The 13,531-nt window shown below is 42.0% G+C and overlaps 1 protein-coding gene across 4 annotated transcripts in view; it reads left to right on the top strand.

Moving 5' to 3' along the window:
• Positions 1-13,531, top strand: part of LOC140199629 (sodium-driven chloride bicarbonate exchanger-like) — a 248,613-nt gene that overhangs the window by 116,261 nt on the left and 118,821 nt on the right. For all 4 annotated transcript variants that reach the window (XM_072262026.1, XM_072262027.1, XM_072262024.1 and 1 more), the window contains exons 5-6: positions 470-630; positions 5,736-5,921. In XM_072262026.1, the coding sequence (XP_072118127.1) occupies positions 470-630; positions 5,736-5,921 (347 nt within the window). The remainder of the gene's footprint in view (positions 1-469; positions 631-5,735; positions 5,922-13,531) is intronic.

Genomic DNA, 13,531 nt, shown 5'->3' on the forward strand with positions numbered 1-13,531 from the left:
TGAGCATGTGTAAAGGATAGGACAGTTAGAAATGGATAAAGATTTACTAAACCGATTCATGTGATATCCGAGTGACATATGAAGGGAGATTAGGTTTGTTAGGCGGTCGCTGCCTGGAATGTAGGAGAATGGGAGAGCATCTCACACAAACTAATAAAGTTCTAGCATCCATGACAGACTAGGTACAGGGAAAATGTTTCTGATGACAAGAGAGTACGATCCATGTTAACAGCCTCAGGGGTTATGCCACATAGGATAAAGATAAGTAGGAATAGAATACTGGAGGTGTGCTCTATTATGAAAAGAAAATGTTTATGCTTGTTAATTTTCCAATGTAGAGAATCATTATGGGCTAATGAGTATTGCTTGTTCTCAGATTGTCATCATAGTACAGGAACTTTATTTAATATATGACATGGAAAATATTTTAAATGTGCTGACGTACTTAACCATTCATCCGTGAAATTAGATGGCTGAAATTTGAAGAGGATGTCGAAGATGGAGGGGATCGATGGAGTAAACCGTATGTGGCTACACTATCATTGCATAGTCTGTTTGAGTTGAGGAGTTGTATCATCAATGGAACAGTCCTGTTGGACATGAGAGCCAGCACCATTGAGGAAATTGGAGGTATGCTAACAGATGGATAATAAGGCAATGATAGTTCAAAAATAACTGAGACACTATACCCGATTAATGATTTGTAGATTATAATTAAAATGCTCCCCCCTCCCCCCTCCCCCCTCCCCCTCTGTATCATCCCGTGCCATCAGAAAAGATTGAGCAATTATTGACTCTTATTTCAAGATTACATTTAGATGCTGACTGGTGGGTTGACTTAGCTTGACTCTTGTGATATAATGGTCAAATAGTCCTCCAGTATTCACCATCGAGAGGAGCACTGTCTATGTGAAGTGTTCATGTGAAGGAAGACATTAGTGGATAAAGAGCTCAATATGTTCACTGACACAAGTACAACAAATTATGTTTGTGGTTACCCATAGTGAACTCAATTATTTTTATTTTTGTAGGAAGTGCATTTCAGTGGATCTTCTCATTCTTTTCCTCCTCTACTTACCATCCTTCTTTTCATTATTTTCTTTGTCAGTCACTTGCAGCGTATCTGATGATAAGGTGCGTCCTATCATGGTGTCGAGTACTTGGGTTGTGAACGAGGTGTGGACAGCACTCATTGCAACCTGCTTTGCTGCAGAGCATGAAATGCAGTCGGTAGAGCAGACTGCCTTGGGACTGCTGTCAGGATGGTGAACATTGACGTGCTTAGAAGTTTACTTGCCTGCGATTGAACTGGTTGCTGACGAAAAAGGAATATTTTTTGTGTTTTGCCAATGACACCCAAGAAACAATGTATAGTATCTCCTGATATTGAACTCACTGAACCACATGGTAACCTATTAATCTTAACTAAAGCATTCTTTGACTAAACCAACTGAGTTTTATGGGAGGCATGAAATAGAGTCATAGAGCAATACAGCACAGATACAGGCCCTTCGGCCCACAAGTCTATGCTGACCACTTGACACACATGAACCACGCAGGGACCAGGGTGCTGGCAAATTGCATAACTAGGATGTGGATAGGGCTTTAAATGAAATAGTAAGGGGATCAGTTCAACAGCAATGGCCCTCAATATAGTGGCTCCCCCTCCCGTTAAGACATATGGCGTCGACTTACCTAGCACCGACAGGTTCACCTACCTGGGCAACATCATTTGGCAGGATAGTGGGATCAAGGATGACATCCAATATACAGACTCAGCAAAGCTAGAAAAGTCTTCAGATCAATGAGCAGCATATGTGGATCAACCATGTGCAGCATCTACACCACGGTGAAGTGGTACCAGAGATGTGATCTGCCCATACTTTTGTACAGGTTGGAATGCTGGCACATGACAGAGAGTGACACGGCCACAATCATCATGAGGAAACGTTGGAGATGGATTGGGTAAGCAATGAGAAGAGAGGACAACTTCATCAAGATACCACTTTATTTGGATCTGTGAAGGGTGGAGGAAGGAGGGAGACCAAAGAAAACCTGGTTCTCTACTTTAGAGGGAGAAATGAGGACCTTGAACCGCATCTGAGGCACAATAGAGAAGATGACCAAGACCAGACAGAGATGGAGGACCTTCATTGCTGACCCAAATGCCAGCAGTATAACGGGCTGAAGGAAAGGATAGTTCAACAGCTTGGATAAGTATTCATAAAGTAAAAGGGAAGGAGAGCAGGAGATGTTGTTGAAGTTTCCTGAATACAAAAATAAGACAGTCTAGAAAGGGATAAGGATTTCACTTGAGACAAAGTGGAGACAAACTTGGGAAGTGGGTGGTGAATACAAAATTGCATGTGCATGGTTTATGAAACAAGGTAGTTAAGTTTAAAGCATGTCTAGAAATTGGCAAATATGCTGTTGTGGGCATCACGGAGATGTAGATGAAAGAAAATCACAGGTTGGACCTAAATTTCCAAGAATACACATCCTGTCAAAAAGACTGGCATGTGGGCAGAGGGGTCTGGGTGGATATTTGTTAAAAAATGAAATCCAATCTTAGCAAGAAGTGACATAGGATTGGAAGATATAGAATCCTTGTGGGTAGAATGAAGAAATTGCAAAGTTAAAAAGACGCTGATCTGAGTTGCAGACAGTCTTCTGAGTAAGAGCTGGGATGGAGAGTACAATTTAGAATAAGAGATAGAATGTTATCCTGGTGATTCAGGAATTCAATGTGCAGGTAGACTGAGAAAATTAGGATGATACTAGATTCCAGGAGAAGAAATTTGTTCAATGCCTACAAGATGATTTTTTTTTTTTTTTAGAGCAACGTGGTCAAGTCCATGAAGGAAATGGCAATTCTGGATTTGATGTTGTGGGTTGGTGCTAATTTTCATGTTATATGTTAATGATCTGGATGATGGAACTGATGGCTTTGAGGCCACTTTTGCAGATGGTACATAGATAGATGGAGAAGCATGTGGTATTGAGGAAACAAGGAATCTGCAGAAGGAGTTGGCCAAGTTGGGACAATGGGCAAAGAAGTAGCAGATGAAATATAGAGTTTAATTTTCCTAGGGAGAAGTCCACATGATTTTATAAACCTCTATAAGATCAGTCCTCAATTTCTTACACCACAAAGAATAACAACCTAGTTTGGCCAACCTCTTACTGTAACTCAGGTTCTTTAGTCCTGGCAACATCCTCGTAAATCTTTTCTGCACTCTTTCTTGTATCAGGGTGACCAGAATTGTACACAGTTCTCCAAGTTCAGCATTAGCAATGATGCTACAGTTGCAACACAATGCCTGAAAACTGCTATACTCAATTCCCTGACTGATGGCTAGTGTTCTAAGTGCCTTCTTCACCATCCTGTCTACCTGTGATGCTGCATGTTGTGAACTTTGCACCTCTACTCCCAAGCCCCTGTTCAATTACGCTCCCTTGTGCATTACCATTCATAGCAGTATTCATAGCATTCATATCCATAATACTGTTTGACTTTCCCCGTATACTTACCTGTATTAAAATCTATTTGCCATTCCTTGGCCCAGTTCCCTAATGGATCAAGGTTCCTGGTAATCTATGATAACCTTTTGTCACTATTAACAATACTTCTTAAGTTGGTGTCATCCACAAATTTACCGATCAAGCCTTGTGCATTCACATCAAAAGCATTGATACGTTTGTATAAATAATAAATATTGTGCCCCAGCACCAACCCCTGTGACAGACCACTAGTCACTAGCCTCCATTCTGCGAAACAACCTTCAACCACCACCCTGTCATTCCTACACACGAACCAATTTTGAATCCACCTAATTCCCCCCAGATTTCATAGTACCTAACATTCTAGACCAGCCTATCATGTAGGACCCTGTCAAAGGTCTTGATAAAATCTATATAGATCCACTGCCTGACCCTCATTTATCTTTTTGGTTGCCTCTTCAAAAAACTCCAAAGGATTTATCACGCGTTAGTTCCATCATGCATTAGCCATACTAACTCCTGCTAACTGATTTTCCAAATGTTGGTAGATTTTCAATTAACAAAAGGTCTACAATTTGAAAACAGTATCTCAATTTCTCTTTCATGATGTAGTCTATCTGTTGAGTTTTTCTGGAATTTTTTATTTTTATTTTGGTTATTTTGCATTTGCATTTTTTAAATAAAATTTCCATTGATTTGGGTTCTGACGAATAAGGCAAATTTTTAAATTGCCCCTTTACATTTTCATAATGTAGCCTCTTGCTCTTTAAAACTTTATATTTGTTGATAGAGAATCAATGATCCTCTCTGAGAGCAGTTGGTGAGCTGTTAGTCCATTGTTCTGTCTTTTCAAGTGGATGGGAAGGATCTCATCGCATCATTCAAAGAAGAACAAATAATTTTCACCACCATTATTTGGCTATTCAATGGCATTGCTGATAAACAGAATATTTATTATTACTTTAATTATTAATTTGTTGCAGCTCATCCAAGGAAGCTGTGCACATACAGTGCTGTGCAGAAGTCTGAGCTATGCTAGATTTTTTCATATGATTTCAGATGGTATGGCCGACACTGAGCCCTGATCTCAACAATGTCCAGGCTGTCTGAGATTACCTGGAGAGACAGAAGCAAGTGTGCAGACAAACTGGGAAATTCCCCAAGATGCTTGGAACAACCTACCAGCCGATTTTCTTGTAAAACTGCCTAACAGTGTACCTAAGAGAATTGATGCACTTTTAAAAGCAAAGGGTGGTCACACCAAATATTGATTTGATTTAGTTTTTACTGTTTACTGCTCTTTATAGATTATTTTGGTATTTAAAAACTTGTCAATTCATTATTTCTGAAAGCATTGTGGCTTTACGAGTTTTTTTTAACGTGTGCCTGAGACTTTTGCACAGTACTGTATTAATAGCCACATTTCTTATATGACCTGCAATAGTTCAATGATACTTTATAGACTGTAATGTCTTGCAGTCATGTTAAGGATTACATTGAAGTTTCTCCCTCATTTTTATACTGTCTGTTTTTCATGCATTTGTGTTCTTACTATTGGTTTTTCTTTATTCTGTTCCATTGTAGAATTGCATCACACTATTTTCCAGTCTGTCCAGGAACTGGTGCTCCTAGGTTTCTCATTGTTCTCTATGTTCTTGTTTGGTCCTCTTTTTTTTTAAAGATTAAAGTCTGTCACGAGCCTTGTGGCCCATCAGGCCGGAGGTTATGCCGGTTTCCGTGATGTGAAGTGACTGAGAAAATGAGACTCCCCCCACTGGATAGGACGCCAGTCTATCGCAAGGTTAACCCCCAGCATTTTTGTCGGTACCCATTCTCAGCTGGGTAGACTGGAGCATTGTGTGGTTAAGTGCCTTGCTCAAGGACACACACGCTGCCCCGGGCCGAGGCTCGGACCCATGATCTGAAGATCACTAGTCCAACGCTCCAACCACTTGGCCACGCGCCACCTTGTCTGGTCCTACCCCATTACAATATCTTGCTACCCCCCCATGCCCTCTTTTACTGCCTGTCTGTTCTATTTCATGTACCTGTCTGTTCTATGTCTCTGAATAATGTGATCCCAGTGGGGACGTTAATGAATCTGAAACGAAGACATAAACAAACAAAGTTACTTCTTTCTGCAAACTAAAATAACTTTTTTTATATTTATAAGCTGGTCACTCGAAAATCTGCCTCATCTCTTTTTGATCTTGATTGCAAATTACTTTTCACAGATCTAATTCTGGACCAACAAGTAGCCTCGGGACTGAGTGATGAAATTCGTCAAAAGGTGCATCAGGCGCTCCTGAAACAGCATCATCATCAAAATCAAAAGAAGTTTAGCAATCGAATTCCTATAGTAAGATCTTTTGCTGATATTGGGAAGAAACACTCTGATCCACATTCACTGGATAAAAATGGTGAGACGCTAGCATCTAATGCTTGAAATCTGCAAAGCAAAATTAAATATATGTTAAATATGTAATGTAAATGTGTTTAATAATTATTAATATAACTATAGAAGAGCAGCAAGCATTATTTATCAATTGTAAATAATAGCTGAAGAAGTTTTAGATATTTCATTTAATTTTTGAGTTAAGAATATTCAAATTTTTATTCACAGTTCTGTGTCATCCAATTTTGCTTCATTTTATATTTTTTGCACTTTATACAATGTCTTTTGAGACTCTTCAAACATAAGATCAAAATGGTATTTAAGTGTGAGAATTGTAGTAGTATTGTTAAGAATAATGAAGGTATAATTTCAGGAATCCTGAAGGCATGATATTCCTCACAACTACTAGCGACCAGTTATCCCATCTTGCTGCTCCTCCTGCCCCCGGTTCCTGCACTATACTGGGAACTCTTAAAGCCATAGTTTTCAGTGGGAAACCATTGTTGTCAGCATTGAGGCTGAACCGGCTGACTGTGTATTAGAATGGTGGAAACCAGTGGAATTGCATCCAACTTCTCCAGCATAGGACTAGATGTCATGAGAGTTTAGTTGGAGCAAGAATTAGAACCATTAATCCCATTTCACATCTCCACATGAAAATTATGCATCGGAAAGGAATCCATGAGCATCTTCTGTCATGTACATTGTTTAAAATAAAAACTGTACTTCTGAAGTACTTGACCAAGCCTTCTTCCTGTCCTTAAGACTCCTTTTAAGGTTTGGGTGAACATGCAATCTTCATTAGTACATGACTGATGGATATCATTGCTGTTCAAACAGTTACAGGTGTATTGTGAAACCACAAGCAAACAAGTATGTGATTCAAATTCTTTTTATACTAATGAAAGCAAAAAGTGGTGGAAGCCTTGAGCTGGTTAAGCAGCTTCTGTGGAGAGAGTAACCAGTTCCAAAGTTCAAAGTAAAATTGAGTACTAGAGTACATGCATGTCACCATATACAACACAGATTTTTTTTTCTATTGGCATACTCAGCAAAACTGTGTAAACAGGATCAATGAACAACAAACTGTGCATATGTAAATATAAGTCAATAGCAATAAATAATGAGAGCATAAAATAACAAGATAAGGAGTCCTTAAAGTGAGATCATTGGTTGTGGGAACACCAGAAATGGGATGAGTGTAGTTACTCCCTTTTGTTCAAGAGCCTGATGGTTGAGGGATAGTGACTGTTCTTGAACCTCATGGTGCGAGTCCTGAGGATCTTGTACCTTCTACCTGATGGCAGCTGTGTGAAAAGAGCATGGTCTGGGAGGTGAGGAGCTTTGATGACGGATGCTGATTTTTTATAACAATGTTTCATGGAAATGTGCTTAATGGTTGGGAGGGCTTGACCCGTGATGTACTGGGCCAAATCCACTACCTTTTGCAGGGTTTTCCACTCAAAGGCATCAGTGCTCCCATGCCAGGGCATAATCGAGCCAATCAATACACTTTCCACCACTCATCTATAGAAGTTTGCCAAGGTTTTTGATGACATGCTGAACCTCCGCAGACTCCTGAGGAAGTAGAGGCACTGTCCTGCTTTTTTTTGCAATTACGTATTCATGATGGGTCTAGGACAGGTCCTCTGAGATAGAGACACCCAGGAATTTAAAATTACTGACCCTGGTTTCCCTCTCCTGAAGTCTGCAATCAGTTCCTTAGTCTTGCTGACACTGAGCAAGAGGTTGTTGTTATCACACCATTTAGCCAAATTTTCCATCTCCCTCCTGTATGCTGATTTATCACTACCTATGATACGGTCCGCAACAGTGGTGTAATCAGCAAACTTGAATATAGTGTTGGAGCTGTACTTAGCCATACAGTCGTAGGTGTAAAGCGAGTAGAGCAGGGAGTTAAGTACACAGCCCTGTGGTGCACCTGTGCTGATGCAAATTGAGGAGGAGATGTTTTTGCAAATCTGATGAGATTTGATCTTTTGAAAGGTATAAGGCCCTAGTGATGAAGGAAGGGAAATCATGACATATGTCCACTAGTCGAAGATTCTCAGACAAGGTTGGGGAGATGCACAGGAGACTGTGGCAGTGGCTGATGAATATCTAGAAATGTTTATTCTCAAGGGTTCTGGAGGCCAGATCATTGGGGTTAAATAAAATGGAAGTAGATAATTTCTTGAAACGTTGTGAAATTGGAGCTGTGGAGAACTACCATCGGTAAGGGGATGAGACCTGTGACAGGTCAACCATGGTCATATTGAATTGCAAGCTCAGAATTGAAGGACTAAAGTGGCCAACCATTGCTTTGATTTTTTTTGTGTTTTTAGTCTATAAACTTCTCTGCCTGTGCAATTCAAGTGATCATATGTTGTCTTAGAAACATATAAAACCTACAGCATAATACAGGCCCTTTGGCCCACAATGCTGTGTCGAACATGAACGTACTTAGAAATTACCTAGGGTTACCCATAGCTCTCTTTTTCTAAGCTCCATTTACCTATCCAGGAGTCTCTGAAAAGACCCTATCATATCCACCTCCACCACTGTCACCAGCTACTCATTCCATGCACTCACCACTTTCTGCATTTAAAAAAAAAACAACTTACCCCTGACATCTCCTCTGTACCTACTTCCAAGCACGTTAAAACTGTGCCCTCTTGTGTTAGCCATTTCAGTCCTGGGAAAAAGCTTCTGACTATCCACACAATCAATGCCGTCTCATCAGCTTATACACCTTTATCAGGTCACCTCACATCCTCCATCAGTCCAAGGAGAAAAGGCCAAGTTCACTCAACCTTTCGTCATAAGGCATGCTCCCCAATCCAGGCAACATCCTTGTAAATCTCCTCTGCACCCTTTCTATAGTTTCCACTTCCTTCCTGTAGTGAGGCGACCAGAACTGAGCACAGTACTCCAAGTGCAGTCTGACCAGGGTCCTATATAGAAAACATAGAAACGTAGAAAACCTACAGCACAATACAGGCCCTCGGCCCACAAAGTTATGCCTAACATGTCCCTACCTTAGAAATTACTGGGTTTACCCATAGCCCTCTATTTTTCCAAGCTCCATGTACCTGTCCAGGAGTCTCTTAAACAATCCTATTGTATCCGCCTCCACCACTATTGCTGGCAGCCCATTACACGCAATCACCACTCTCTGCGTTTAAAAAAAAAAAAAAAAAATCCTTACCCTTGACATCTCCTCTGTATCTACTCCCCAGCACCTTAAACCTGTGCCCTCTTGTGGCACCATTTCAGCCCTGGGAAAAAGCCTCTGACTATCCACATGATCAATGCCTCTCATCATCTTATACAACTCTTATCAGGTCACCTCTCATCCTCTGTTGCTCCAAGGAGAAAAGGCCAAGTTCACTCAACCTGTTTTCATAAGACATGCTCCCCAATCCAGGCAACATCCTAGTAAATCTCTTCTGCACCCTTTCTACGGCTTCCACATCCTTCCTGTAGTGAGGTGACCAGAACTGAGCACAGTACTCCAAGTGGGGTCTGACCAAGGTCCTATATAGCTGCAACATTGCCTTTTTGCTCCTAAATTCAATTCCACGGTTGATGAAGGCCAATACATCGTATGCCTTTTTAACCACAGAGTCAACCTGCGCAGCTACTTTGAGCATCCTATGGACTCGGACCCCAAGATCCCTCTGATCCTCCACACTGCCAAGAGTCTTACCACTAATACTATAAGATGGATACATTAGGACGGTTAAGTCCCCGGGGCCTGAGGGAATGTTCCCCAGGCTGCTCCACGAGGCGAGGGAGGAGATTGCTGAACCTCTGGCTAGGGTCTTTATGTCCTCGTTGTCCATGGGAATGGTACCGGAGGATTGGAGGGAGGCGAATGTTGTCTGCTTGTTCAAAAAAGGTAATAGGGATAGTCCGGGTAATTATAGACCAGTGAGCCTTATGTCTGTGGTGGGAAAGCTGTTGGAAAAGGTTCTTAGAGATAGGATCTATGGGCATTTAGAGAATCATGGTCTGATCAGGGACAGTCAGCATGGCTTTGTGAAGGGCAGATCATGTCTAACAAGCCTGATGGAGTTCTTCGAGGAGGTGACCAGGCATATAGATGAGGGTAGTGCAGTGGATGTGATCTATATGGATTTTAGTAAGGCATTTGTCAAAGTTCCACACAGTAGGCTTATTCATGGGATCCAGGGAAGTTTGGCCAGGTGGATTCAGAATTGGCTTGCCTGCAGAAGGCAGAGGGTGGTGGTGGAGGGAGTACATTCAGATTGGAGGATTGTGACTAGTGGTGTCCCACAAGGATCTGTTCTGGGACCTCTACTTTTTGTGATTTTTATTAACGACCTGGATGTGGGGGTGGAAGGGTGGATTGGCAAGTTTGCAGATGACACAAAGGTTGGTTGTATTGTAGATAGTGTAGAGGATTGTTGAAGATTGCAGAGAGACATTGATAGGATGCAGAAGTGGGCTGAGAAGTGGCAGAAGTGGAGTTCAACCCGGAAAAGTGTGAGGTGGTACACTTTGGAAGGACAAACTCCAAGGCAGAGTACAAAGTAAGTGGCAGGATACTTGGTAGTGTGGAGGAGCAGAGGGATCTGGGGGTACATATCCACAGATCCCTGAAAGTTGCCTCACAGGTGGATAGGGTAGTTAAGAAAGCTTATGGGGTGTTAGCTTTCATAAGTCGAAGGATAGAGTTTAAGAGTGGCGATGTAATGATGCAGCTCTATAAAACTCTGGTTAGGCCACACTTGGAGTAGTGTGTCCAATTCTGGTCGCCTCACTATAGGAAGGATGTGGAAGCATTGGAAAGGGTACAGAGGAGATTTACCAGGATGCTGCCTGGTTTAGAGAGTATGGATTATGATCAGAGATTAAGGGAGCTAGGGCTTTACTCTTTGGAGAGAAGGAGGATGAGAGGAGACATGATAGAGGTGTACAAGATAATAAGAGGAATAGATAGAGTGGATAGCCAGCACCTCTTCCCCAGGGCACCACTGCTCAGTACAAGAGGACATTGCTTTAAGGTAAGGGGTGGGAAGTTCAAGGGGGATATTAGAGGAAGGTTTTTTACTCAGAGTGTTTAGTGCGTGGAATGTACTGCCTGAGTCAGTGGTGGAGACAGATACACTCGTGAAATTTAAGAGACTACTAGACAGGTATATGGAGGAATTTAAGGTGGGGGGTTATATGGGAGGTAGGGTTTGAGGGTCAGCACAACATTGTGGGCTGAAGGGCCTGTACTGTGTTGTACTATTCTATGTTCTATATTCTGCCATCATATTTGACCTACCAAAATGAACCACTTCACACTTATCTGGGTTGAAATCCATCTGCCACTTCTCAGCCCAGTTTTGCATTCTATCAATGTCCCACTGTAACCTCTGACAGCCCTCTACGCTATACACAACACCCCAGCCTTTGTGTCATCAGCAAACTTACTAACCCATCCCTCAGCCAGGTCATTTATAAAAATCATAAAGAGTAGGGGTCCCGGAACAGATCCCTGGGGCACACCACTGGTCACTAACCTCCATGCAGAATATGACCCGTCTACAACCACTCTTTGCCTTCTGTGAGCAAACCAATTCTGGATCCACAAAGCAAGGTCCCCTTGGATCCCATGCCTCCTTACTTTCTCAATAAGCATTACATGGGGTACCTTATCAAATGCCTTGCTGAAATCCATATACACACTACATCAACTGCTGTACCTTCATCAATGTGTTTTGTCACACCCTCAGAAAATTCAATCATGCTCATAAGGCACAACCTGCCTTTGAAAAAGCCATGCTGACTATTTCTAATCCTATTATACCTCACCAAATGTTCATAAATCCTGCTTCTCAGAATCTTCTCCATAAACTTACCAACCACTGAAGTAAGACTCACTGGTCTATAATTTTGTGGGCTATCTCTACTCCCTTTCTTGAATAAGGGGACGACATCTGCAAACCTCCAATCCTCCTGAATCACTTCCGTTCCCATTGATGATGCAAACATCATTGCCAGAGGCTCAGCAATCTCCTCCGTCGCCTCCCACAGTAGCCTGGGGTACATCTCATCCGGTCCCAGAGACTTATCCAACTTGATGCTTTCCAAAAGTGTCAGCACATCCTCTTTCTTAATGTCTATATGCTCAAGCTTTTCAATCCACTCTAAGACATCCCTACAATCTCCAAGATCATTTTCCGTAGAGAATACTGAAGCCAGGTATTCATTAAGTATCTTTGCTATTTCCTCCAGTTCTATACACACTTTCCCACTGTCACACTTGATTGGTCGTACTCTCACATGTCTTAGCCTCTTGCTCTTCACATACCTCTAGAATGCCTTGGGGTTTTCCTTAATCTTGCTCGTCAAAACCTTCTCATGGCCCCTTCTGGCTCATCTAATTTCATTCTTAAGCTTCTTCCTGCTAGCCTTATAATCTTCTAAATTGCTATCATTACCTAGTTTTTTGAACCTTTCATAAGCTTTTCTTTTCTTCTTGACTAGATTTTCAACTGCCTTTGTACACCACAGTGCCTGTACCCTACCATCCTTTCCCTGTCTCAATGGAACGTACCTATGCAGAACACCACACAAATATCCCCTGAACATTTGCCACATTTCTGCCGTACATTTCCCTGAGAACATCTGTTCCCAATTACTGCTTCCAAGTTCCTGCCTGATAGCTTCATCTTTCCCTTTCTCCAATTAAACACTTTCTTAACTTGTCTGTTCCTATCCCTCTCCAATGCTATGGTAAAGGAGATAGAATTGTGATCATTATCTCCAAAGTGCTCTCCCACTGAAAGATCTAACACCTGGCCAGGTTCAATTACCAATACCAGATCAAGTACAGCCTATCCTCTTGTAGGCTTATCTACATATTGTGTCAGAAAACCTTCTTGAACACACCTATCAAACTCCACCCCATCTAAACCCTTTGCTCTAGGGAGATGCCAATCAATATTTGGGAAATTAAAATCTCCCACCACAACAACCCTGTTATTATTACACCTATCCAGAATCTGTCTCCTATCTGCTCCTCGATGTCCCTGTCACTTTTGGGTGGTCTATAAAAAGCACCCAGTTGTTATTGACCCCTTCCTGTTTCTAACTTCAACCCACAGAGACTCAGTAGACAATCCCTTCAGTAACTGTAGCTTCACGCACCCAATCAGATAGTGCATACTTGCCACTTTCAGGGTGAAAAAGGTTCCCCTCATATTTCCTCTAAATCTCTTCCCCTTCCCTTATGTCAATGTCCACTAGTTTTATCTACATCTGGTGTAGGGACATGTTTTCTAAAATCTACACTATCTATAGAGTAGAAAAGCAGCCAGTGAGTGAGTGGGCCAGTGAAGGAGTGGAGCTTTGAGGCTTTGACTCGAGAGGCTTCGACGAGAAGAGGCGGAGGACAAGCTTGCTCGCAGTTAGGTTTTACAATGCCTCCTGAGACGGTGACGTGCCTGTCATGTGAGATGTGGCAGTCTTGGGGGAACGCCCCTCTCCCGCAGAGTCACATCTGCCAGAAGTGCATATGGCTGGGCGATCTGGAAGACCGTGTAAGGAATCTGGAGCAGCACCTGGATGACCTTTGACTCATAAGGGAGAATGAGGCAGTCATAGGTGAGAGCTACAGGG

This window comes from Mobula birostris, chromosome 6 (genome assembly GCF_030028105.1).
Source record: "Mobula birostris isolate sMobBir1 chromosome 6, sMobBir1.hap1, whole genome shotgun sequence".
Taxonomy (NCBI): Eukaryota; Metazoa; Chordata; class Chondrichthyes; order Myliobatiformes; family Myliobatidae; genus Mobula; species Mobula birostris.